The 26,001-nt window shown below is 36.1% G+C and overlaps 1 protein-coding gene across 4 annotated transcripts in view; it reads left to right on the top strand.

Annotated features, from left to right (window-relative positions):
* slc38a10 (solute carrier family 38 member 10) overlaps positions 1-26,001 on the top strand; it is a 34,773-nt gene that overhangs the window by 2,218 nt on the left and 6,554 nt on the right. For 2 of the 4 annotated variants that reach the window (XM_051123985.1, XM_051123983.1), the window contains exons 3-15: positions 177-294; positions 611-656; positions 762-855; positions 2,073-2,216; positions 3,536-3,660; positions 9,883-9,985; positions 12,423-12,605; positions 14,872-14,983; positions 17,525-17,631; positions 20,901-21,063; positions 24,352-24,525; positions 24,606-25,058; positions 25,272-25,370. In XM_051123985.1, coding sequence (XP_050979942.1) covers positions 177-294; positions 611-656; positions 762-855; positions 2,073-2,216; positions 3,536-3,660; positions 9,883-9,985; positions 12,423-12,605; positions 14,872-14,983; positions 17,525-17,631; positions 20,901-21,063; positions 24,352-24,525; positions 24,606-25,058; positions 25,272-25,370 — 1,921 coding nt within the window. Of the gene's footprint in view, positions 1-176; positions 295-610; positions 657-761; positions 856-2,072; positions 2,217-2,267; positions 2,966-3,535; positions 3,661-9,882; positions 9,986-12,422; positions 12,606-14,871; positions 14,984-17,524; positions 17,632-20,900; positions 21,064-24,351; positions 24,526-24,605; positions 25,059-25,271; positions 25,371-26,001 lie in introns of those variants that run through there. The other 2 variants (XM_051123984.1, XM_051123986.1) reach the window with 2 other exon arrangements.

The following is a 26,001-nucleotide window of genomic DNA, read 5'->3' as shown; positions in this document are numbered from 1 at the left end:
TGTTTGCACAGAACTTTTCTGGTTAATAGTCGGTTAGCTTAGTGAAACTGCTAAGCTGCCATTTTATTTTGTCCACACTAGTTTTGTTCAAGAATCAGTAAAAGCATGTGACTTTTACTGGGGCTGGAATGTAAACATATAGGACATCTATATTCATCTTTTCATTCTCTCGGCAGTGTGGAATTGTGTTGGGCACATTGTTGTTGTTCTTCTGTTCGTGGATGACCCACCAGTCCTGCATGTTTCTAGTCCACTCGGCTAGTAACACCAAACGTAGGACTTACGCTGGACTAGGTGAGAGTGACTGAAAGCAACAGACACACACAGTTTTCATCAATTTCCATCATTATGATGTTGCTTAAAGCATCCTAAGTGTGGATAACAGTGGAATAAATTATTATATTGTTAATTAAATTAGGTGATCAGATTGCAAAATCTGTATTTTACTCATTACAGTTAAGCCTAGAACCTACAACATACTGCTAATGCAGCCTGAAAATATATATATAAAAAAATTCTAAGCAAGAGGAAAATGTACAACACTTTTTGTGACACTCGTTTAGGTGTTGAAATTTGTCAGCCTTTTTTCCTCTCTCTCTCTCCTTTCCAGCTTTTCATGCTTATGGAAAACCAGGCAAGGCACTTGTGGAATTAAGGTAAGATGCCTGTGGAGATTCAGCTTCAACCTCATGAATGATATAAGCTCTTATTGTGTGTATTATTATCTACTTATATTATCTCTCTCTCTTTTTTTTTTTTAGCATGATTGGCCTCATGTTGGGGACCTGTATTGCTTTCTATGTCGTCATCGCAGATCTGGGGTCCAACTTCTTTGCTCAGCTGCTTGGGCTGGAGGTAAGAAATAAGCTTTTAGGTTATCACTTGACTAAAATTAGGTTAACTCCTGTTGTTACTCCAATTTATTTCTTCCAAATCAATTAATGATAAGCAGTTCCAAGAACTGATCATTGCCCTTGTTCATAAACCACCTGAAATGATAAAATCAAAGGCCACTATCTTCATAAAAGTGCTGAGCTGTATGCCATGTAACCATAAAAAAACACTTCATAGACATTTTATAACTTTAGTGTAGATGAGATCACAGTTTCTGTGTGAAAATGAACTTTTTATCACACTTGCCAGTGACAGGTGAATTGAGAAATTTTACTGGCCATAAATATTTCTTACTGGCCACAAATCTATTTTACATTTCTTTAAATAATTGACATACAAAAGGGATTATTTAGCATTTTTTCTTTCCACTTTTATATACACTACCAGTCAAAAGTTTTTGAACAGTAAGATTTTTAATGTTTTTTAAAGAATTCTTTTTTGCTCACTAAGCCTGCATTTATATGATCCAAAATACAGCAAAAGCAGTAATACTTATATACTAGTAATTTTTACTATTTAAAATAACTGCTTTCTATTTGGATATATTTTAAAATGTAATTTATTTCTGTTATCAAGTCTAAATATTCAGCATCATTACTCAGGCTTCAGTGTCACATGACCCTTTACAAAACATTGTAATATGCTGATTTGCTGTTCAAGGAACATTATTATTATCAATATTTAAAACAATTGAGTAAATTTTTTCAGGATTCTTTAATGAATCAGCATTTATTTGAAATAAAAAGCTTTTGTGACATTATACACTATACCATTCAAAAACTTGGAGTCAATATAGTGTTTTTTTTTTTAATTGATCATTTATAATGTTACAAATAATTTCTATTTTAGATAAATGAAAATCTACTCATCTGTTTTCAACATCATAATAATAAAATTGGGAATATTAGAATGATTTCTGAAGGATCATTTGACTGGAGTAATGATGCTAAAAATTCAACTTTGAAATTACAGGATTAAATTACATTTTAAAATATATTCAAATAGAAAACAGTTATTTAAAATAGTAAAAATATTTCAGAATTCGACTTTTTGCTGTACTTTGGATCAAATAAATGCAGGCTTGATGAGCATAAGAGACTTCTGTAAAAAACTTTACTGTATAAATACACCGTTGTCCTTAATTTGTCCGACAACTGTTTTTCCTTTTGCTCCTTCAGGTGACGCGTAGCTTCCGCATCTTGTTACTGATCGCTGTGTCGCTGTTCATTGTACTGCCGCTCAGCTTGCAAAGAAATATGATGTCATCAATCCAGTCTTTTTCAGCCATGGCGCTTATTTTCTACACACTCTTCATGTTTACGGTGAGTCGTTCCCCTGTCCACAGTTCTAAACTCCAACCCTGTAAAATGTAACATCAGATCACATCAGCACACCCTCATTTGGGTGTAGGCAGTTTTAATATACATACATATATAAACTAAGTAATTTGATCTTTTAGCATTTTAAGCATATTAAATGATATAAAAATGTTTTTGCACTTCAATCTGATTTTCGAACACTTCAGATTGCAGCTGTTCGCTATGGTTGTTTTAAGGTCATGTTTTTCACTTCATTTAAAATCACTTCAGTGGTGAAGTGTATTAAGTATGTGTGTAATTCATTTATAGCTTTTATGAAATTTGCCAATTTTGTCTCTTTTGAAAGGTGTAATGTGGCGATTACCTGTTTTTTGTGAATACAATGTGAATATGCATCACCATGGCAGCAGAATTTCAATACTTCCTGTTTCAAATCTGTAAAAGTGAAGAGCAAGTTCCAGAAGAACTGAAGAGAACCATTACAAACATTCGATTTTTCCCAACCCATTTCTTAGTGTAGCATTTTACCATCTAATTATGTTTTCCCTCTGCCCCCATCTGAACCGCTGCCCCGCCCCCCATTCCTGATGCTGACTTCCGACCAACCATCTGACGCTCGGCCTATAGATAGTGTTGTCTTCACTGCGTTACGGAATAATCAGTGGCTCCTGGGTGGAGCAAGTACATCTGTGGCGCTTCAAGGGTGTCATACAGTGTCTGCCAATTATCGCCACCACCTTCTGCTGCCACCCGTAAGTAATCCGCCCCAGAGAACGGACCATACCACTGCCATGGATTCAACTACATTACCCAAAATCCCCTTCCTCCTCTGTCCACCTTCATTCAATCCAAAGCTCTGTTTGTCGGTGCCATCCGGTTCAGGGGATTTTTGTGTGTGTGAGTGTGTGAGGTTAGCGCCTTGGTGGCAGAACTTATATGTGTTGTATGTCATCAAAGTTGGCATGACTCTTTGGTGTCCTATGATATACTCCGGCTGGAATTAAACCCTGTGACTGGGTAAGCAGATCTGATAGGGTTGGGATTGGAGGTGATTCTAATGGAGCTGGCGCTCTTGATTTTGACAGGGAAGTGGCAGGTTGCCGCAAAGGTTTTCTGCAAACGTGTGCAGCAATCAGATTTTTTTTTGCATGCAACAGGAAAGTTTTGCTGTCCTGTAGAGATTGAAAATTGTGTGGGAGCTGATCAGTATGATTTGTTTTTCCTCCATTAGTCCATCACTGCCCTTCTCGTCGCCTTCTTTCTCCCTCCGCTCTGTCTTTATGGGATGATCTGTAACCCTCCTGCTCTCCCCTCCATCACAGATGGTGCTCTCCTCCTTCAAACATGGCCTCCTCACTGGCCAGTGGCTGAACATGGTCATTTACGTTCGGTGGGACGGCGTCTTTCGCTGCATCCCTATCTGTGGCATGGCATTTGCCTGTCAGTCGTAAGTACGCCGCAATCCTTGCAACGCCTCTCTCCTCCTTTCTGTCGCCTGAATAAGGCCAGTTAGGCGTGATGTTGGGCTCCATTTTCCATGGTGCAAAAGGTCATCATGGCAATTCTTAAATTCAAGAGCCAATGCACCTAGGTGTTTGCCCTGAGAAAATGGACCCGTGTTGGTAGACTGATACGTTCTGAATATTTGTAAAGGTGCTTAGCTTGTGCCTTAACTATATTCTTTGTCCAGTCGAGTGTGGTACTAACCTGCGTGGAATGTCTAACTTTTTGCCTTCTGCATACTCTTTTTACCCTATTCTTAACACTAACTCTTTTCCTTAAAGGCATAGTTGACCCAAAAAATCTGTGATCATTTAATCACGGTCTTGTCATTCCAAACCTGTATGGCATTCTTTCTTTTATGGAGAAAAAGACTGACAAGTTTTTATTCACTGTTTGTCTTACCTTAAAATCTCTTTTGCACATGTGCATATTGAAAACTTGCCATGTCAGAACAGTTTTGAAGAGAGTTGTACAGGTTTGGAGAGAATAATGGCAAAATGTGTTTCTTTTATAAGTAAACTATTCCCAACCATGAAAGGCCTCTTTCCATTTTTAACATGTTTGAATAGTTTGGGATTTCTTAGGAATAATAGACTGACCCACAAGGTCGTCTTGATTTATTTCCTCAGTTGGCAGCTTGTCAGATCTGTATACTGTTGAAATATTAGTGCATTCTGATACAAGCATTAATGATTCATAAACATGGAATGATGAGTTTTTGTAGGTTATCATAGTTCATACATAAATTGCTCACTGTGACTGGATCATCCCCTGATGAATTTAACCACTGTGCACTGACACAGTCCTTATTTGTATTATGTTGAAATTCTGATATGTTGTGGGAGTAGCATAAACTCATGTTGAGCTCATAGTTAACATTGTTACAGGTCTTTGATACTGCTGGGAGACATTTGTCCAGTGTTTATCCACTTTGATAAGAATTCACATTCTTTGCTTCATCTTGACCTAATTTCATGTCTCTTTTCTTTCTTTTTCGCTAGCTCAAATGTACTAACCACGCAGGGGGGTTGGTAATCTAAGTGCTTACCTGGTTACGTAATGTCAAGTTTGGGCAGGGAGAGTCATTGACTTTCTGTTTCTTATCTTTCACAACATTAACACCATTCACCAGTGTTCACTGATCTTCCACTCCTACTTCAGCTGTTCTTTTCTCTTTTTTAAGTTTAACTTCTTATTTTGCAAATAATTTCCCGTGTAGTTTTACCATATCCACGTCATATTACGTAAAATCTTTGCAATACGCATATGGTTATCATAGTTTCGCTTAGTTGACATGTCCAATATTAACTGTGATTTTTTTTTTTTTTTTTTTTTTTTGGTAAACAATTAAATTGAATGCAATTCTCTGGATTCTCTAGGTCAATAACTATCAAAAATGTTGAAATTTACCCTTTGGAAAGCTATAATGGGGTCTTTTAGAAAAGGGGCCTGTCCAAAAATGCCCAAAAGCCTATAAAGCCTAAACAAAAACTCAAAACTTCACAAAACCTGATGAGCACATGTGACAGGTGATTCTAAACAAGCATGCAAAGTTTTAGGGAGATCGAACCACAGCTGGCGCTATAACAGTCATAAATGTTAAAAACATCATATTTCTATGGCAAATTACCTGTATTTGCCAAAATTGCTTTTTTAAATCATTGATTTACATGGTTACAGGCTTGCTAAATAATATGTAATGTCTTTTTTCATATGTGCTTAAAGCGCTTAAACCCCAGTAATCACTGCTTGCAGCTGTATTTTTAACGCTTTTGACATACGCCTTTTTGTCAAAAATACAGTAAAAACAGTAATATTGTGAAATAGTGTTACAAATTTTTGTATGAAATTATTTCACTTTTGTTCACATTTTGATTTGTCATTTATTCCTGTGACAGCAAAGCTGAATTTTTAGCAGACAGGACACAAATCCTCCAGTGTTACATGGTCCTTTAGCCATTTGAATATGCAGATTTTAATTATTACAAATGTTTATAAAATATTCTCTGACAAAAACATCAATTTGTGACGTAAACAATAACTTTTATCCATACAACTTGCTCAGATTAATGTACATAGAAAGTTCCTTTTGCTATCCTTAACATGTTTGTGTCTGTCTGGATATTAATATGTTTGGAAGTGAATAGAATTGAGGTGTCTGAGTGTGCAGATGCCAGCACAAATGTGTGTGTGTTGGAGAGTGATGGTGTTGGGGTGGAGGAGGTGTCAGTGTTGGATTCTGGTGTGGATGAGGTAATGCGGCTCTTGAAGCTTACTGTGACTCCCCTTTACACACACACACACACACACACACACACTCTCTCTCTCTTCTCTGAAGGGTGATGAGTGATATTTGGCTGAGGCTTCTTGGCCGGCATTGACATACAATGCCACTTACACCCGATCATTAGAAGAGCGAGACGGCGCGACATGACCTCTGATCCGACCACAAACAGTTCCTGTCAGCGCCTACATTTACCCATCCATTTACATTTATTACTTTAGTACATTTAGTATGCGCTCCATTTGATGCCAGATTGAATCTTTACAGAAAAGTTGACCTGTTTTCTCTTTTGACGTAGAGAACAGATACTGTTCATTGAAGAGCAGCATTCTGCGTCCGTTGGCGCCCTTATACGGCTCCTGCTTAATGTGTAAATTCCACTGTAATGTGTAAACACCATAATGGTGTTATTCCTATCATAAAATTGTCATGTCAGCTTACACAGCTCAAGTCACAGGTTCACAGCTTTAGGTGTTATGACGGGATCATTTTAGCAGTATTACAAAATAATTATTGTGTCAACACTTGGTAGAGGTGTAGAGAAAGTGCAGTGGGACTGGAGCATCACTGATCTTTCACCTGCAACCACACTGTAATTTCATCAGGAATAGCTTTTCTGGGGTTCTTTCTGTCCATCTTATGACATATTTTAGCTGAATCCTACATTCTGCCACATTCAGATCATAGACATTTTTGTCTTCCTGGAGACATTTGTAGTGATACAAAGTGTACAAATACAATATTCAAATAAATGTTAGAATGCCAACTACCATTGCATTTTGAATGGCAAACATTGTATCAACATGCACTACCATTCCAAAGTTTGGAGTTTGTAAGATTCTTTAAATGTGACCCAGGACCACAAAACCAGTCATAAGGATCAATTTTTTTTAAATTGAGATTTCGACATCATCTACATCATCCTCCGTAACAATATTTAGCCATGATACAACTATGAAAATCTGGAATCTGAAGGTGCAAAACAAATCTAAATACTGAGAACATCGCCTTTAAATTTGTCCAAATGAAGTTCTTTGCAATGCATATTACTAATGAAAAATTAAGTTTTGATATATTTATGGTAGGAAATTTACAAAATATCTTTATGGAACATGATCTTTACTTAATAGCCTAATGATTTTTGGCATAATTTTGACCCGTACAATGTTTTTTTAGGCATTTGATACAAATATACCCATGCTACTTAAGACTTGGTTTTGTGGTCCAGGGTCACAAATGTTTTTGAATCAGATAATTTGATCAAAATACAGTGAAAACAGTAATATTGTCATATTATTACAGTTTCAAATAACTTATAGTCTTATAAGTTACTATATTTTAAATGTGATGGAAAAGCTGAATTTTCAGAAGCCATTATTCCTGTCTTTATTGTCACATGATTCTTTTAGGAAGCATTTTAATATGCTGATTTAATGCAGAAGAAATATTTATTATTATTATTATTATTATTATTATATAATTATGTTGAAAACAGTTTTAATGCTTCATTTTTTTGTAGAAACAAATAAAAAAATAGCATTTTTTTAACATTATACATGTCTGTCACTTTTCAACAATTTAATGCATACTTGCTAAATAAAAGTATTAATTTGTCTCTTAAAAAATTTACTGACGCCAAACTTTGCAATGGTAGGCACTGGGAGATTTTTAAACATCAGACTGAGTTTGAATGGAAAATTAATTCTTGAGTAATATCAAAACTGTGCTGTGTTGCTGTGTTTTAATGAATAAGTGAAAAATGAAAAAATAAATACACATAAAATGTAGCGGTCTGCATAGACGTGTCTCTCTCTCTCCCCCACTGCTCTGGTTTTTATTGCGAGTGAGTTCCAGCTATGAGACAGACTGGCCTTTGGTGTGAGATCAGGCGTTGGCTTAAAAAGCCCAGAACGTGGTACTGTATATCCTAATAAAAGCAGGAATGGGCTCCGACTGTGTCTACGAGAGCTGTGAGTGGGCTGAGAGCTAGAGCGCCCGAACAAAAGCCCATACTGCCAGGAAATTTTATAACATGCTAAAGTCTGACTAGCACTTGTCGCTAATATATAGCCGTTGTAAATTCCCCATTTAATGTTTTGCTGGCGTCTGGTTTTATTGGTTGTCCTGATGACAGACATAGATTTTTTTTTTCTGCTCTTTTTGTAGCTGTTTTTTGTTTCTCAGTGATACTGAACCCTTTATCAGTGCTCGTTTCATCCAATTCGACTCTCCCTCCTTCCCACCCTCCCTCCATTTTGTCTTTTGTTTGTCTTGAATGAGTGATGGCCTTTCTATATTAAATTCCTGCTTCTCTTGCTTTCTTGCATGTTTGTGTCTCTAGAGCTCAAATGCACAGTTCAGTATGTGCTTATGCTAAATAATGATTATACTGTGACTGGTCATTTTGAGTTAAGCCATAAATAAGCATTTATGTGACTTCACATAATGTTATATTTTGTCATAACGTTACTATAAATTTGACATTGCATAAATTGTGCATCTGTTATAATAATGTGTCCTTTAGTATTGTGATACTTTAAAAAATGCTTTGGGTTTATTGTAAGTCTGTAGACTTTATCTGTGACATGCTGTCGATTGTAATATATTGTGTCTTAGTTTGTAAAAAAATAATTAAGTTTACCTTAAACATGTTGGATCAGACCAATATGCACAAGGACACAAGAAATGGACTGTTTACAAAATCAAAAATTCACTTACAAGAATTACATTGGTTATGTACAACTACAGTTGGGTTTAAAAGTTTACATACACCTTGCATGACATGAATCTGCAAAATGTTCATTGTTAAATGTTAATATCAAAATAAGAGGGATCATACAAAATGCATGTTATTTTAAAGTTAGTACTGACCTGGATAAGATATTTCCCATAAAAGACATTTACATAAAGTCCATAAGAGAAAATAATAGCTGAATTTATAAAATTGACCCTGTTCAAAAGTTTACATACACTGGATTCTTTATACTGTGTTATTACTTGAATGATCCACACCTTTTTTAGTAATAGTTGTTCATGAGTGCCTTATTTGTCGTGAACAGTTAAACTCCCCCCTGTTCTTCAGAAAAATTCTTCAGGTCCTACAAATATTTTGTTTTTTCAGCATTTTTTGTGTATTTGAACTCTTTCCAAAAATGACTTTATGATTTTGAGATCTATCGTTTCACTCTAAGGACAACTGAGAGACTCATATGCAGACTCTTAATGCATCTCTGAAGCATCAGTGAGTGTTTGAACCTTCTGTAATAGTTGCATATGAGTCCCTCAGTGTGAAAAGATGGATCTTAAAATCATACAGCCATTGTTGGAAAGGGTTCAAATACATGAAAATGCTGAAAAACCAAAGGAGCAGAATATAGTTTCACTGTTCAGGACAAACAAGGGCCTAATGAGCAACAAAAATCCAAATCACTAAACAAAAAAAAAAAACACAGCTGTGGATCATTCAGGTAACAACACTGTGTTAAGAATCAAGCGTATATGCAAACTTCTGAACGGGGTAATTTTTATAAATTCAAATATTATTTTCTCTTGTGGACTACATGTAAATGTCTTTTATGTGAAATATCTAACTTTTTTTTGTATGATCTCTTATTTTGGCCAAATAATTAACATTTTGCAGATTCTGCAAGGTCTATGTGAACTTTTGACCTCAACTGTAAATGTTCTTCCACCTAGAACCATAACCCCTCTGTTAATTAATGATTAAGACATCTTTACAGCCCAATAACAGACACAAGTGCAACTGAACATTAAATTTTTGGCTGTAGTAATTGACAGTATGTCACAGTTTTAACTTTTATTGACTCACTTTAATATTTTCATCTCAAGCCCGATGTATATAAAAAGCTTTTTCTTCCATAGGCAAGTGTTGCCCACTTACGACAGCCTGGATGAGCCCTCGGTGAAGAGAATGAGCACAATATTCACCTCCTCGCTCAACGTGGTCACAACCTTCTACATCACAGTAAGTGTGTGAGACCATTCATCAACTGCTAACTGATAATCAGCAGCTTGTCGATGCCCGAAACAATAACTATTCCATTTATTCTTGTGTTTTAACCTTTTCAACTGGAGTGAATTATTTAAATAACTAATTATTAAGGCACGACTGTGATCTGAAAGCTTAAAATTATGGCCTATGCATATGGACATTCTGACCAGCTCTTATCTGCTGCTTTTTAATTTACTGACAAAAGTGCTCTTTCATAATTATGATACATTTTATCTATTGTAGTTTTAGCTATTATATACTATCGTTCAAAATTTTGGGGTCAGTAAGATATTTTTGGTAACACTTTTGACTTAATAAGGTGTCATTTCTTAACAGTAGTTAATGTATTAACTAACATGAATGAACAATGAACAATACATTTAATACACTATTTGTTAATCTCTGTTAATATTAGTTAAAAAATCAGGCATTCATTGTTTGTTCATGTTAGTTCACAGTGCATTAACTAATGTTAAAAAAACATTTTTAATGCATTAGTAAATGCTAAAATTAACATTAAGACTAATAAATGCTGTAGAATTATTGTTCATTCTTAGCTCATTTTAACTAATGTAGTTAACTAACGTTAACTAATGAACCTTATTGTAAAGTGATATGTTTTTTTTTTATTCAGCAAGGATGCATTAAATTGATCAAAAAATGACATCTGAAACATTTATAATGTTACAAAAGAGTTCTGTTTTAATTAAATTGTGCTGTTTTGAACATTCTATTTATCACAGAATACTGAAAAAGTATAACGATTTCCATTATTTTTCTTAACATCGATAATAACAAGAAATTTTTCTTATTTTTCTTGAGCACCAAATCAGCATGTTAGAATGATTTCTGAAGGATCACGTGATACTGAAGATTGGTTCAATCACAGGAATAAACATTTAAAAAATATTAAAATAAAAAAAGTTATTTTAAATTGTAATAACACTTCACTAATACTAATATTTTACTAGTTACTGTATGCCTCATCAAACAAATGCAGCCTTGGTGAGATTCTTTCAAAAACGTTAAAACATCTTACCGACCCCAAACTGTTTTTTATTTATTTTTTGGTTTATACAAAATGTAGTGAGTATAAAAACTTAAAACACTTGTAGCTGCTCTGTCCTTATTGGCACCTGGGAGCATGTGTCCTCGATAAAGACACGGTGAAGAAATGAGGATTCAAGGATAGTAGAGTTGCTGTCTGCTCACGTTCTTACTTTTAGATCCATATCCAGCCCCACAGGTGATCGCCCTTCCCCTGTTGTGGGTGGTGGGTGCACACTGATACCCTGGAATGTCCTCCCGATTCTCTTTCTGAGCTCGGAGGAACAGAGAGAACTCAGACGATGGGGTCAGACTCGCTGGCACGTTTTTCTGTGACCCACGTGCACCGACACGCTCCATCAACATCAAATGCCGTGTCTCTTTTATTCCTTCATAAATATTTTCAGGGCCACTTTGTGTGGAATGTGTTTTAAGACATCGTCAGAATGTTTCTGGTCCCCATTCTCTTCTCTGAAAGCTGGAGTAAAAACGTTACCTTGAGAGATAATATTGCTCGTGATTTTTTTTCTTCCAGTGCTCTTTGTATTCTACTTTTATATTTCATCATCTTTTTGCTTTTTTCTCTTTGAACAAAAGCTGAATTGAATCAGGGGAGGGTTTGCGGAATAGAATAGAGAGGGAGTTTTGTGGCGGGCTCAAGGACTTCTGCCTGGTGTTGCTACTGAAGGGAACCTTTTCCTCTGCGTATAGATCAAGGCCAGCAAGGTCGAAGAGGGAAGGCACTGCTTTGTTTCTCTGTAGAGAGGGCCTTCAGGGGGCCGACAGGCTTTAAAGACCTTTGAAAAGCAGCTTGCTATTTTTCATCACATAAAAACAATATCATTGCACAGTCAGGAGGTGTTGTGAGGTCATCAAAGAGACAAGGAAAGAGACATGGATCTCTGTTGGGCTGCTTCTGTACAGTGCCATAAGAAGTATTAGTCCTGATCATTTCAAGCAGCATCAAGTGACCCTGTATGAAATTATGTGTTTGCTCAGACAGACCGAAGTGGAAAGTCAATGTAGCAGATTTTTTTTTCTTGTTTGCATCCAAACAAACATTACTTTAGAACTGAGTTGTGATGCAACTTTTTGAATTGAAAAACTTGAAAATAATATCTTTAAAAAGGGACTGTGCCAAAACATAAAAATTTAATTTAACATAAAAATGTCTTAAAGTTTGTGTTTAGAAAAGAAGTCTTGCCTTTCATTATTCTTTCGTAATTTCTTATCTAATATTTAGGTTTTAATTGAAAATGAATCACTTTACAAAAATGCTGTTTCACTTTGCCTTGAGTTTTATGCAGATTTGTCCTTCATAAGACTCAAAGACTCAAATGGTCTTTGTGCTGTATTCCTCCAGGTGGGGTTCTTTGGTTACGTGAGCTTCACAGATAACATTGCCGGGAACGTACTGATGAACTTTCCATCTAACTTGGTAACGGAAATGATCCGTGTGGGCTTCATGATGTCTGTGGCTGTGGGCTTCCCCATGATGATTCTGCCTTGCAGACAGGCCATCAACACCATGCTATTCGAACAGCAGGTAACAGTTTTACAAAGACAGAGGTTTTCAAACTTTTTGGTGCCAGGGACTCCCAAATAAGAAGTTTCTCTTGCGACTGACCCCCTTACTAAAATATATAGACTGCAATATATTTTTATGTGTAAAAATCTATTAATACTGTAATATATACAGTACCAGTCAAAAGTGTTTGAACTGTAAGATTTTTAATGTTTTTTTAAAGAAGCTTCCATTTATTTTGAAATATTTGAACAGTTTGTTTGGAAAAAACGAATAACTCCATTTTTGACAATTTTTGACAACATTTTTGAATCCAAACTGCAATTGGGTTATTTTGATTAAGTCAAAATAAGTAAAAAAAAAAAAAAAAAAAAAAATTACAGCTAACTAACCCAATAAAAACTATAACATAATAAAAAAAACATGAATTTTGAATATTAAAAAATGGAATTATCTGTTTTTGCAAATAAATTCTTCGTTTTTACTATTTAAAATACCTTTTTTCTATTTGAATATATTTTAAAATGTAATTTATTCCTGTGAACAAAGCTGAATTTTCAGCATCATTACTCCAGTCTTCAGTGTCACATGATCAGAAATCATTCTAATGTGCTGATTTGCTTTTCAAGAAACATTTTTTATTATTTTATTATATATTATATTATTATCAGTATTTAAAACAGTTGAGTACATTTTCCAGGATTCTTTGATGAATAGAAAATTATCTGAAATAAAAAGCTTTTGTAACATTATAGAATTATACACCATTCAAAAGCTTGGAATCAGTATATATATTTTTTAATTATAGAAATTAATACTTTCATTCAGCAAGGATGCTTTAAATTAATCAGAAATCAGATGATAAAGACATGTATAATGTTACAAAAGATTTCTATTTCAGATAAATGCTGTTCTGAACTTTCTATTCATCAAAGAAACCTGAAAAAATATTCTCAGCTGTTTTCAACATCATAATTATACATGTTTTTTGAGCAGCAAATCAGAATATTAGAATGATTTCTGAAGGATCATGTGACTGGAGTAATGATGCTAAAAAATCAGCTTTGAAATTGAAGGAATAATTTACATTTTAAAATATTCAAATAGAATTATTATTTTAAATTTAAAAAAAAAATCTGACTTTTACTGTTTTTGCTGTACTTTGGATCAAATAAATGCAGGCTTGGTGAGCAGAAGAAACTTCTTTAAAAAAAAACGTTAAAAATCTTCCAGTTCAAAAACTTTTGACTGGTAGTGTAATATTATAAATATGTGTCAAATATTATATTATATTATAACGTATTCTAATCAATAATAATTATATTATTAATTATATTAGATTTTTCTACACTATTTTTCTCACTAAAGTTACACTAAACCCCATTGTGGCCCCCTTTGGGTCCCTGGATGACTGCTTTTCTAACCCCAACACCTCTATTTTTATTGCATTTACTATTTATGTTTGAGATCCTGAACAGTGTAGAGTTAGATTGTTTTTTTTTTTTTTTTGTTTAAGTAAAATTGAGACAGGACTGTGACTTCAGACTTGTGACTGGTTGGAACTGGTTGTACATATCAACAACGACATCCCATTTTGTCCACCAAATTAACCCACAATATACCCGTTTTTAAACATACCAAAATTCTTGGCCCCTGTTTAAAATCATTTACTTGGCACCATCTGGATATTGTCTGGACAAACTCAGGTGTCTCCTCCTTCCTGATGCACATAAACTGCACCAGCTGCAGAAGTATTTTGCTAAATTTAATGGACTCAATAAAGACTTCATTGAGCCTAACAGATTTACACAGGGCTGATGTCAGACCCCAAGTCTGGTCTCAGTCAGCATGCATTTGCCTGCTCTGTCCCTCAATATGGATCCCTTGAGATCCAAAGTCCACCGCTCAGACACCAGTGATCCAGCCTCCACGGACAGCAGACTGCTGGGGCACTGAGAGATTCAGGAGGAAATAAAAGGGGCTGGATTGATGAGAACAGGTCCAGATCTCCTCCATAAACCAGCCAAGACATTGGCTCGCCGTCTCACCACCGCTGCCACGCTGAATCAGCTCAAATCACGGCTGGATTCGCGGTTGGGCGAAGGGTTTTATGCTGTCGTTAAATCTGGCATTTTGACAACAGAGCGGAGGGGGGTTTATGAAGCTTGCATGCCTAACCCAATATCCTACATGCATTTCACTTGTTCAGCCATAACAGAGGCTTGGAGAGCTACACGTGTGCTTGGAATCTAGTAACAGGTTTGTGCTCTGTTTGTCTTTTTTTCAGCAAAAGGATGGCACCTTTGCTGCCGGTGGGTATATGCCACCTCTTCGCTTCAAGAGCATCACTCTTTGCATTGTTTTTGGCACCATGTTGGGCGGCATCCTCATTCCTAATGGTAAGTCTGTTTGTGTGTGCGCATAAGTTTTATACCCCCTAATACCCCCATGACGTCACACCCCACTTCATCTACTCTTTTAAAATATCTCTCCGTCAATCACTCCTCTCTATACCGTCCATTCATTATCAGTGGAACAGGATGATAAAGATGTGTGTTTTAGGCAGTGGTGGGGTGGGCCATGTTTTATTCATTCTTCATGGAGATTGGCTGTCGCTGGCTTGGGCTCCATTTGGCTCAGCGGGCCCAATTAGACTAATAGAGAAGGGAAGGTGAGACTCGCGGAGACGATTGAATGGGGGAAAGGCATAGCTCTGTCCTCCATGACGGCTCCGCTGGCCACCGGCGTGTCCTCGCGGCCACAAATCCAACCACAGGGAAGCAGACACTGCAGGGCATAAATTTAAGTAAAACAATATGGCTGCTCTCAGGATGAAAAACACCCCCTGGGCCCACTGCCCAGCCTTGCAACACAAGGGCAGCATGGAGGAAGGATGGTAGGAGGCAGATAGAAGGATGAGGGGGGAGCGTGTGATGGAGCGGTCTGGGGAGAAAGACTGATGGAGGATGGATGTGGTGATTCAGGAGATGAGATGGTGTAGATTGCCTGTGCCATTTTTTCCGGTTTAAACTGCCTCCTCATGCTGGGTTTGAATATAGTGCAGGTTGAAATAGATTTGTACACTTACTTGCTGTTTTATTTTGGTTTATATCTTAGAGCAATTAGCCACCCAAGGTTGTGCATTACAGTGATTTTTACAACTGTTAAAATGATGCTGTACTTTATGACTTACAGTGAGCATCAAGGTCAGTAAGTTTAAATATGTTATTACGTTAGTTCAGACTGGAATTTAATGAGCATCAGACAATGAAAACTGGAGTATTTCCTGCTAGAAATTCAGCTTTGCCATTACAGTGGACTGCAAAACCATTCATAGGGGTCAATTTGAATTTGAATAAATAAGCTTTCCATTGATGTATGTTTGTTACAATAGGACAATATTTGGCATAATTTGAGATACAACTATTTGAAAATCTGGAATCTGAGTGTGCAAAAAAACAAAGTATTGAGAAAATCATCTTTAAAGTTGTCCAAATGAAGTTCTTAGCAGTGCATATTACTAATCAAAAATTAAGTTTTGATATATTTAAAATATCTTCATGGAACATGATCTTTACTTAATATCCTAATGATTTTTGGCATTAAAGAAAAATCTACAATTTTGACCCATAAAATGTATTGTTGGCTATTGCTACAAATACACCTGTGCTACTTAAGACTGGTTTTGTGGTCCAGGGTCACATTTAATTTTAAAATATATTAAATAGAAAACAGATATTGTAAATAGTAAAAATATCTTACATTAATAAGTGTGCCTAGGTGAGCATGAAAAACTGTTTTCAAAACAAAAAAAAAAAACATTAAAACGCTTGTGAGCAACGAACAATGAGTGCAAGTAGAAATCTTATAGCATAAATGGGCGATGAATAATTATAGTTCTTAACTGCAAAATGCTTACACAAATCTATTCTTCCAAGTAATATAGATCATTAGCCTTACTTTTATTTTGGCTTTGTAATGTAGCAACTTAGTACATTAATATAGAAATCAAATGTGTATTGGCTGCTTTACAGCTTCAAATATGATTTGTCAAATACTAACACAAATATGATTTGTCTTATATATGCAAAATACTTACACAAATCTAATCTTCCAAGTAATTTTGACCTATACAGTGTATTGTTGGCTATTGCTACAAATATACCCGTGCTACTAGACTGGTTTTGTGGTCCAGGGTCACATTTCATTTTAAAATATATTAAATAGAAAACAGATATTTTAAATAGTAAAAATAGCTCACATTAATAAATATGCCTAGGTAAGCATAAAAGACTTCATGAAAAAAAAAGTTTTGAAAATAAATAAATAAATACAATTAACTGCTGTTTTTGCCTAATAATTACACCACTAGACATTTTACAAGTCATTTAGAAAATTAAGTTTAGAGAAAGTGTTATGAGCAATGAACAGTGAGTGCTAATAATTCATTAGCCTTACATTTGTTTTGGTTTTATAACATTGCAACTTAACACAATGATATAGAATTGAACTGTGTATTTGTGGGCTATTTTGCAGCTTCAGTTATGACTTGAAGTCCAATGTCCAATCATATTTTATACCTGGATCTCAACTGGTTGTATACTATGATTTTTAGATGCTTTTGTATGCCAAGGTGAGTCTCATTGCTACTATTGCTTAAAATTAGGATTGGAGGTTTGTTGAATCAAGTACATTTGTAATCAGTAAACTTACAGTATAACATATATATTAGCTATAACGTATAACTAATATTACCTATTTTTTTTATTCATCATATTTAGAAACCAGGACACCACCCAAATCATTTAGCAATGCACTAGTAACCACTAATCAACAGCCTCAAGACATTAGTGGCATGTAGTTTACTTACATTTTTGTAAAAAATCTTTGGTTACAGAAAGGTTCTATAAAATAAATGTATGTTTGTCTATGTGTCATAGTGGAGACCATCCTGGGTCTGACTGGAGCCACCATGGGCAGTCTGATCTGCTTTATCTGCCCAGCTCTCATCTACAAGAAGATCATGAAGAATGCCTGGACTGCACAGGTACAGCACACTAAGAGATTTCATCAAGAACAAATCTTACTGACCCCAAAGTTTTGAATGGAAGTGTAGCATATTAAAGCAAAAAGGGCAAAGAATCTGAAGACAATGCATAAATGTGACCCTGGACCACAAAACCAGTCATAAGGGTCAATTTTTTGAAATTGAAATTTATGCATCATCTGAAAGCTGAATAAATAAGCATGTGTGGTTTGTTAGGATAGGACAATATATGACAGAGAAAATCTGGAATCTGAGGGTGCTAAAAAGTCAAACTAAAAAAAATCGCTTTTAAAGTTGTCTAAATGAAGCTCATAGCAATGCATATTACTAATTAAAAATTACGTTTTGACATACTAACAGTAGGAAATTTACAAAATATAATGGAACATGATCTTTACTTAATATCCTAATGATTTTTTGGCATAAAGGGAAAATCGATCATTTTGACCCATACAATGTATTGTTGGCTATTGCTGCAAATTTACCCAAGCTACTTATGACTGGTTTTATGGTCCGGGGTATCAAATTCTGTCCGTTTGATGTCTGATGTGATCTGAAATAAGAAGAATGCACTGGAATTGCATGTCAGGGAGAAAAGGCAGCTGTTCCTCTCTCTTTGTAATGGAGTTTGTCATTAATTTTGATATCCTGCAAGTGCATTGACTTGCTGTGTGGAGTCATTCCCACAGTGTGTGTGCTGGCACTGTGCCTCAGGCTGTGCCCCCTCTGTCTCCTGCCCAAATTACAGATGCCTTTACTCTTTCACAATAGAGTCAAAGCAGCTGAGTCTCATCTTAGATGATGTGTAACCACAATGCTGATGTCTTCTTCACCTCTTTTATATTGTGTGGTTTGCGAGCAGCCAACATACTGATGTTCACTGTTCTTTAGTGCCAACCACGCCACACTTCCATGCCCATGAGTCTCTGCCCACAGGGTTACTTCCCAAACACTGGAGTCCACCCAAATGGGTGGCATTCCTGATATTGGGGCGAGGACCATTCCAAAAGAGCTTCTTGTCATAACGAGTGCAGCAGATGTTTGTGTTGGCATGAGGGGATGATGCCGCTCTGCCTTGTCTCATGCCAAGCAGCCTGACATGTCCAGGTCCACCACTGCACAGAGAATACCCATAGATCAGGGGCAGTGGAACTGGGAGGGACCTGCTTTAATAGATTTCATCAGCGTTTGGGGCACTGTTAATGTGACTGTAGGACATTATTATAGACTGGATGCCAGCGACACCCCTGCCAGCTTTGTATATTGAATTTTAAACTGCTAAAATTAAACGTGCACGGATTCTATTGGAATTTAAACAGTTTTATTAGGGATAGGGGGAAAATTTGTTCTATCATTTACCGATTTGAAGCAAATCATAGAGTTGTTTTGCAAACAAAAAGGCAGAAGTCAACTGGGACACTGGGACAGTTTAGAGAGCGCACACTTTACTGCATGAGCAGTGGAGTATCTATATGAAAGCCTGTTTTGAATAAGAAATTAACAAATGTTATTGTGACTTTTTATCTCACAATTCTGACTTTTTTTCTCAAAATTGTGAGATGTAAGTGTGAATTCTGAGGAAAAAGTAACATTGCAAGATATAAACTGAGAAAGAAGTCTTTATTTCTCAGAATTGCAAGTTTATATCTCACAATTCAAAAAAAAAAAAAAGTCAAAATTGTGAATTTGTATCACGCGATTGTAAGAAAAGTCAGAATTGCGGGTTTATATCTCACAATTCTGACTTTATTTCTCAGAATTGTGAGATAAACTCGCAATTCTCACTATAAAATCAGAATTCCGAGATGTAAACTTACAATTGTGAGAATTTCTCAGAAATGCAAATTTATAATCTCACAATTCTAAAAAGTCAGGATTGCAAGTGTATCACACGATTGTAATAAAAGTCAGAATACACAACATAATTGTGTGTTATAAAGTCAGAATTGCGATTCTGAGAAATAAAGTTGCAATTCTGACTTTATAACATGCAATTGCAAGTTTATATCTCAGTCTAAGAATTGCGAGTTTGTACATTTATTAACATTTTTATTACTGTCATTTCATTTTAACAGTTTTATCTTTTCAAAAGTTTTTATTTTAGCATTATGACATTTTGTTTTTTGGTACTGAGTAGTTTTACTATTTGTCTCAGGGCTGCAGTCAGCTTGAATGGCATTTGTGTAATATTGAGTTGACTAAACTGGGATGAAAAAGAACATAAATTTCATGGTTTGCATTTGATTCAGTGGCTTTTTTCTTCAAAACATATTAAACTGTTTAGCACAGTCAAACACAATCAAATTTTTTGGCACCAATAGCCTTGTGGTTAGTGCATCAACATACAGTGCAACTGCGCTCCTCGCCGATTCCCATCTTGAAGCCCTTTGCCGATCCTACTCTCCTCTTTCTTCCCAGTGCTCTCCTGTCATCTCTCAATTGTATTTTCTAAAAAGTGCATAAAAAGCTCAATCTGAAACAATGCTGAAAAATTCAAACAATTCCCACCTCTAGTTTTTCAGTGGAAATTAGCAAGATATTTTTCAAAAGAGAAATCTTTTTAAAATTTAGAATGTGCCTTATAAAAGTACAGTGTTTGAAAATATTATTTTTGTATTATCATTACACACTTTTGAAATAGTCAGAGGTCTATTTGATGGACTAACCATTAAATACCTGTGAGTATACACATCTTTTTTATATATGTATATATTTTTGGGGCTTTTTTGGGCCTTTAATGGACAGGACAGTAGAGAGAGGACAGGAAAGTACTGGGTGGAGAGAGGGGAGTGGAATCGCCAAAGGACCTCGAGACGGGATTCGAACTCGGGTCGCCGCGAGCACAGTTGTGCTATATGTCGGCACACTTACCACAAGGCTATTGGCGCCAACCAGTATACACATCTTGATGAAATTAAATTACAAAGGAGGTTACATCTGAATACGTCTTGTATTAATATTTACTATTTCTTGTTATGATTTTAAAAAAATCTTTATTTAACCTCAGAACGATCTCAAAGTAAAAAGATGTGCTAAAGTTTGTAGTGGCTGTGCTTTAAAATCAAATTATTATAATCTTATTTCAAGAGATGAATGAAATTTGTAATTTTAATGCAGAAATTGAAAACATATTCTTCATATCTGTGGTGTGTTTAAGTCCAAGTATAAATTGCTGTTTTTATTAAGTTTTTGAAAGTATTTAATATACCCACACAAAAAAGAACTAACTTTTTTTTTTTTTTTTTTTCTCCCCTTCATCTCTTTTTAAGCTGGTTCTGTGGGTCGGCCTCGGCATCCTGCTCATCAGTACCTTCACCACGCTTTCTATTTCCTCCAGCGAGCCACAGAAAGTAAACCCCCTTCCAGATCTCCCTGCAAAAACCGAGGACAAGCCTCCCATCCTTGTCGCCCATGATTTGCCCAAAGGACCAGGTACGTCTATGCTTTATATTTTTGAAGAGAAAGTTATCACTTGACAAATGACACAAAATAGGAAGTTCAGAAAGGACAAGTCATAATGAGAGAAAGCAAAAGAACAGTGAAGGAGCACAAATGATGAGCTCCAGTAGCAGGCCTCTCTTTGAATCAGTGACCTGAATGACGCCCTTCAAACCTGAGCGCTCACTGTCCCAGGGCAGCAGTGAAACGGCCGGTGGCGTTTTCCTGTTATGGCTCTGGTCAGGGGAGGGGAGATGGGAGGGCATCCAAATCTGAGAGAGGGCAGAAACGACAGTGTTCGCCTCCAACACGGGCCGACACAGGACAGAGGCTCATAAAAAGGCAGATAGCAAGAGCGTCCCAACAACTTCATCCACCATTACCTCTCCTTTTCTGTTCTGCCACTCCTCCTTCCTCTCCCTCTCACTCCCTCCTGCTGACTGACACTGGCATTTATCATTGAGCGGACACCCACTTCCACACCTGTTTCCTGTTTACGGCGTGCTGGTGAGGGCAGCTGTGTGAAAACGTGAGTGAGTGGAACATGGGGCCCGTGGGCATGTTGAGGTGTGCGTTTGCAGCTGTATGAGTGCGCAAATGCACCCCACCCCCTTTACTGTACTCTCCTTGTTTCTTCTCTCGCTCTCATAGATAATGTTTATCAAAACTGCTATCCTTTCTCATTTGCAATGTGTAACTCCTTTCTGCGTATGCAGAAATGCTGTCGTGCAGTAGATTATCTGTTACGCTAGTACACTACAGGCTCAGGTTAAAGGAAGGTGTGGACATTGTAAATATTCAAAGGCTGTTTTGCACAGGACGAGTGGCAAGGTTATATGGAAAGCATTGAGCATCCATCTCAGAACCTTATTAGAAATCTCCTCTACGGTTTGGCTCGTGTCTTGCTGGTCTTCTGTACTCTGATGCCCTCTGCTGGTGTTTGTATGACACTCTCGTGGGATTTTTAGCACTGAGCTACAGTGGAAAAGACATACACACATGGCTTGGATTGAAACTGATACTGTATAACCATAGCCAGTTCAAGAGATAAGTTCATTGGTTTGAGACTCACATTTTAAAAACTAGTCTTAAGTAGCACAGGTATATTTGTAGCAATAGCCATAAAAACACACTGTATGGGTCAAAATTATTGATATTTCTTTTATGCCAAAAATCATTAGGATATTAAGAACATGTTCCATGAAGATATTTTGTAAATTTTCTACCATAAATATATCAAAAGTTAATTTTGGATTAGTAATATGCATTGCTAAGAACTTTATTTGGACAACTTTAAAACTGATTTTCTCAATATTTAGATTTGCACCCTCTGATTCCAGATTTTCAAATAGTTGTATCTCGACCAAATATTGACCTATCCTAACAAACATACATCAGTGGAAAGTGTATTTATTCAGAGTCTCTTATACAATTTTAAAAAATGTACCCTTATGATTGGTTTTGTGGTCCAGGGTCACGTCCTGGTCTTATTTTGAAATGCTGTTCCAAGGAAGAATATTTTTTTCTTTATTGTAGTTTATTAAAATGTATTAATCTGTCTCTGAAACAAATTTCCTTTTTGAATAATGTCACCAAACCTTCTAATTTGTCAACTCTAAACACCTGTCATATACGGTAGCATTCAGGAAATTACAGAAGATTTTGTAATATATTTAAAGGAATTCTCCTTTTCTTGTCATGGCTGCATTTATTTAAATGAAAATAACTTTTCTATTTCTATATATTTTAAAATGTGACTTTTTCCTATGATTGCAAAGCCGAGTTCTCAGTATTCATTACTCCTGGTTTCTGTCACAGGATCCTTCAGAAATCATTCTAAGATGCTGATTTGGTTTCAAGAAACATTTGTTATTAATATCAATGTTGAAAACAATTCTGATGCTTAATATTTTTGTGGAAACCGTGCTACATTTTATGAGTATTTTTTGATATATACTGTTGGAAGTTCAAAAGCACAGCATTTACTTAAAATGTAAATATTTTGTAATATCATAAAAGTCTTTACTGTCACTTTTGATTAGTTTCAAATACAGTTGAAGTCAAAAGTGTACATACACCTTGCAGAATCTGCAAAATGTTAATTATTTTACCAAAATAAGAGGAATCATACAAAATGCATGTTATTGTTTATTTAGTACTGACCTGAATGAGATATTTCACATAAAAGATGTGTACATATAGTCCACAAGAGAAAATAATTTATAAAAATGACCCTGTTCAAAAGTTTACATACACTTGATTCTTAATACTGTGTTGTTACCTGAATGATCCACAGCTGTTTTTTTGTTTAGTGATTTTTGTTCATGAGTCCCTTGCTTATTCTGAACAGTTAAACTGCTCGCTGTTCTTCAGAAAAATCCTTCAGGTCCCACAAATTCTCTGGTTTTTCAGCATTTTTGTGTATTTGAACAATTTCCAACAGTGACTGTATGATTTTGAGATCCATCTTTTCACACTGAGGACAACGGAGGGACTCATATGCAACTATTACAGAAGGTTCAAACGTTCACTTATGCTCCAGATAGAAACACAATGCATTAAGAGCCAGGGGTGTAAACTTTTTAACAGAATGAAGATGTGTACATTTTGCGTAAATATAATATTATCATTTAATATCATTTAGTACTGCCCTTCAGAAGCTACAAAAGATACTTGTTTCCTAGAAAACAAAACAAGTTAAATTTACCCTGATCTTCAAATTCAAAAAGTTGTCACCCCCTGCTCTTAATGCATCATGTTTCCAATCTTTGGACTGGTAGTTTAGAGACACCACCTAACTAGCTGCGTTGATCCATTCTGGTATAAAATTGTTTCATTTTTAATAGGCCAGTCATTTTCTGATGGATAAAATCAAGTTCTGCCTTCCGTTTTTCTCTTGTTTCACTTGGAAATGTCAGATTATAAAACTAAAATGGCTTGTGCGTGCCATTTCATGTTGACTTCATCTTTACACTGCCATAATGAAGACCTATGCAGTGTTAACATCATTTACCTTGATTCTGGTTTGTCTGTACCCAAAGTAGGGTCTTCATCAAAGTAACTTGAGTTACACTGCAAATTACATCTGACAAGCCTCAGGCAAAAACTAATTAAAGAACAAAAAGAGAAAGTTTGAGACTGCCATTAAAAAGCCACATGAAGCCTAAGAGCCATGAGTTGAGAACCATGGGTGTGGAATAAATTTGACTTGTCTTTCACCCCGCACAGAAACTTGACATTTTTTTTGGTACATAATGACACATCTAATCTGTGTGTTTCTAGTGCAAGAGAATAGAGTGGAACCTGATCCTGGAAAGAAGCCAGATAGGCCACCAATTGAGGTTGACCAGCCAGTAGAAAAAGCAGCAGCAGAGCCCCCTCAAATTAAAGTACCTGTGGAAGTGGCTGAGCAAAAGAAGAAGGAGGAAAAGGTTCAGCTGGACCGCCCTGAAGCAGGTAATGTTGAGTAATTTAGGCTGTTTTGTGATATATGATAACCTATGAGCAGTTATAGTGATCTGGCTTCTCTTCTACAGGTGTTGCGGTCCCAGAAGGGGAAGCCCATCGCCACGAGCCGCCCATCCCCCATGACAGAGTTCAAATAGATGAGATCAAAAACAAGGAGGAGCTAGAGGAAGAAAAGAAGCAACCTATAGTTGTGGAGGGAGAAAAGAAACTACCTGCCAAAGAGGAGGAGGAGCTTCTTGCTGAGCAGGGGGCGGGGCAAGCACAAGAGGTGGAAGCTGTAAAAGAGGAGTCTAAAAAAAGAGATGATACGGTGAAAAGGGCTGTTGATCCGGACCAGCATGCAGTTAATGAAGTGTTGGAAAAGCCAAAAAATCCAGATGATCTGAAGGTCGAGCCCTTGGTGGTTCATAAAGAACCAGAAAACCTGCCTGAAGTGAAAAAACAGCATGATGAGAATGAAGCGCCCCGAGAGAAGAAGCCAGAGGAGATGGACAAAGCCCCTGAACCCCAGGGTGAGAAATGTGAGTGAACACATTAGCATCTTTAGAAAATGTAAACATCTAGTTTCTGTTCAACGTACATAACTGATAAACTCTAAGTGGCTTGTTAACAGCGTCTTTGACCTTTTGTTTTTATTCATATTCTGTTGATATGAGATGGCACATCATAAGGTTCAAGCATATGACCTTTTCCACTCTGTAATGATTTGTTCATTCATTGACTGCTTTCTGCAGCAAAGGAGAACTTGATTGTGCAGGAGCACAAGGAACAGAAGGTTCCAGATGGAAAGGATGGAGGGCCGGACAAGGATGGAGATGGGGACAAGATGGAAGGTGAGTGATTTATCCATCACAAAACTGGAAATGCAGTTTGAAATATAGGCTGTATAAAGTTTGAACTCACAGGTGCGATCTTTGCTTCTCTTTGCTTGGTTCTTTTCTACTTCATCACTCCTGACTGGATGGTTTTGAACTGGCTTTATTTTCTTATTTTAGATAAAGTTAATTATTATGATATTAAGTAAAGATCATGTTCCATGAAGATATTTTGTAAATTTCCTACCATAAATGTATGTTTTGATTAGTAATATGCATTGCTAAGAACTTCATTTGGACAACACTGAAGGCGATTTTCTCAATATTTTGGTCTCAATATGGTCCTATCCTAACAAACCATACATCAATGGAAAACTTTTTTTATTCAGCTTTCAGATGATGTATAAATCTCAGTTTCAAAAAATGTGGTCCAGGGTCACATATTGCTAATTTTAGCATGACTAAAACACAGTATTGATCAAGTAGAATCAAAGACATTTGTTTTGTAATGATAATACATAACTTATGCTTCTTTAAAAAACTTTTAGTCCAAAGTGTCTTTTGCAGTGTACAACTTGCCATTTTTCTATTCCAAATGCTCGTTTTGCTATCACTCAGCAAACTGGCCAACATGTGAAATGTCACATTG

The sequence above is a fragment of the Labeo rohita genome, chromosome 12 (genome assembly GCF_022985175.1).
Source record: "Labeo rohita strain BAU-BD-2019 chromosome 12, IGBB_LRoh.1.0, whole genome shotgun sequence".
In the NCBI taxonomy this organism is placed as follows: domain Eukaryota; kingdom Metazoa; phylum Chordata; class Actinopteri; order Cypriniformes; family Cyprinidae; genus Labeo; species Labeo rohita.
This window is presented reverse-complemented; position numbering and strand designations above follow the sequence as displayed.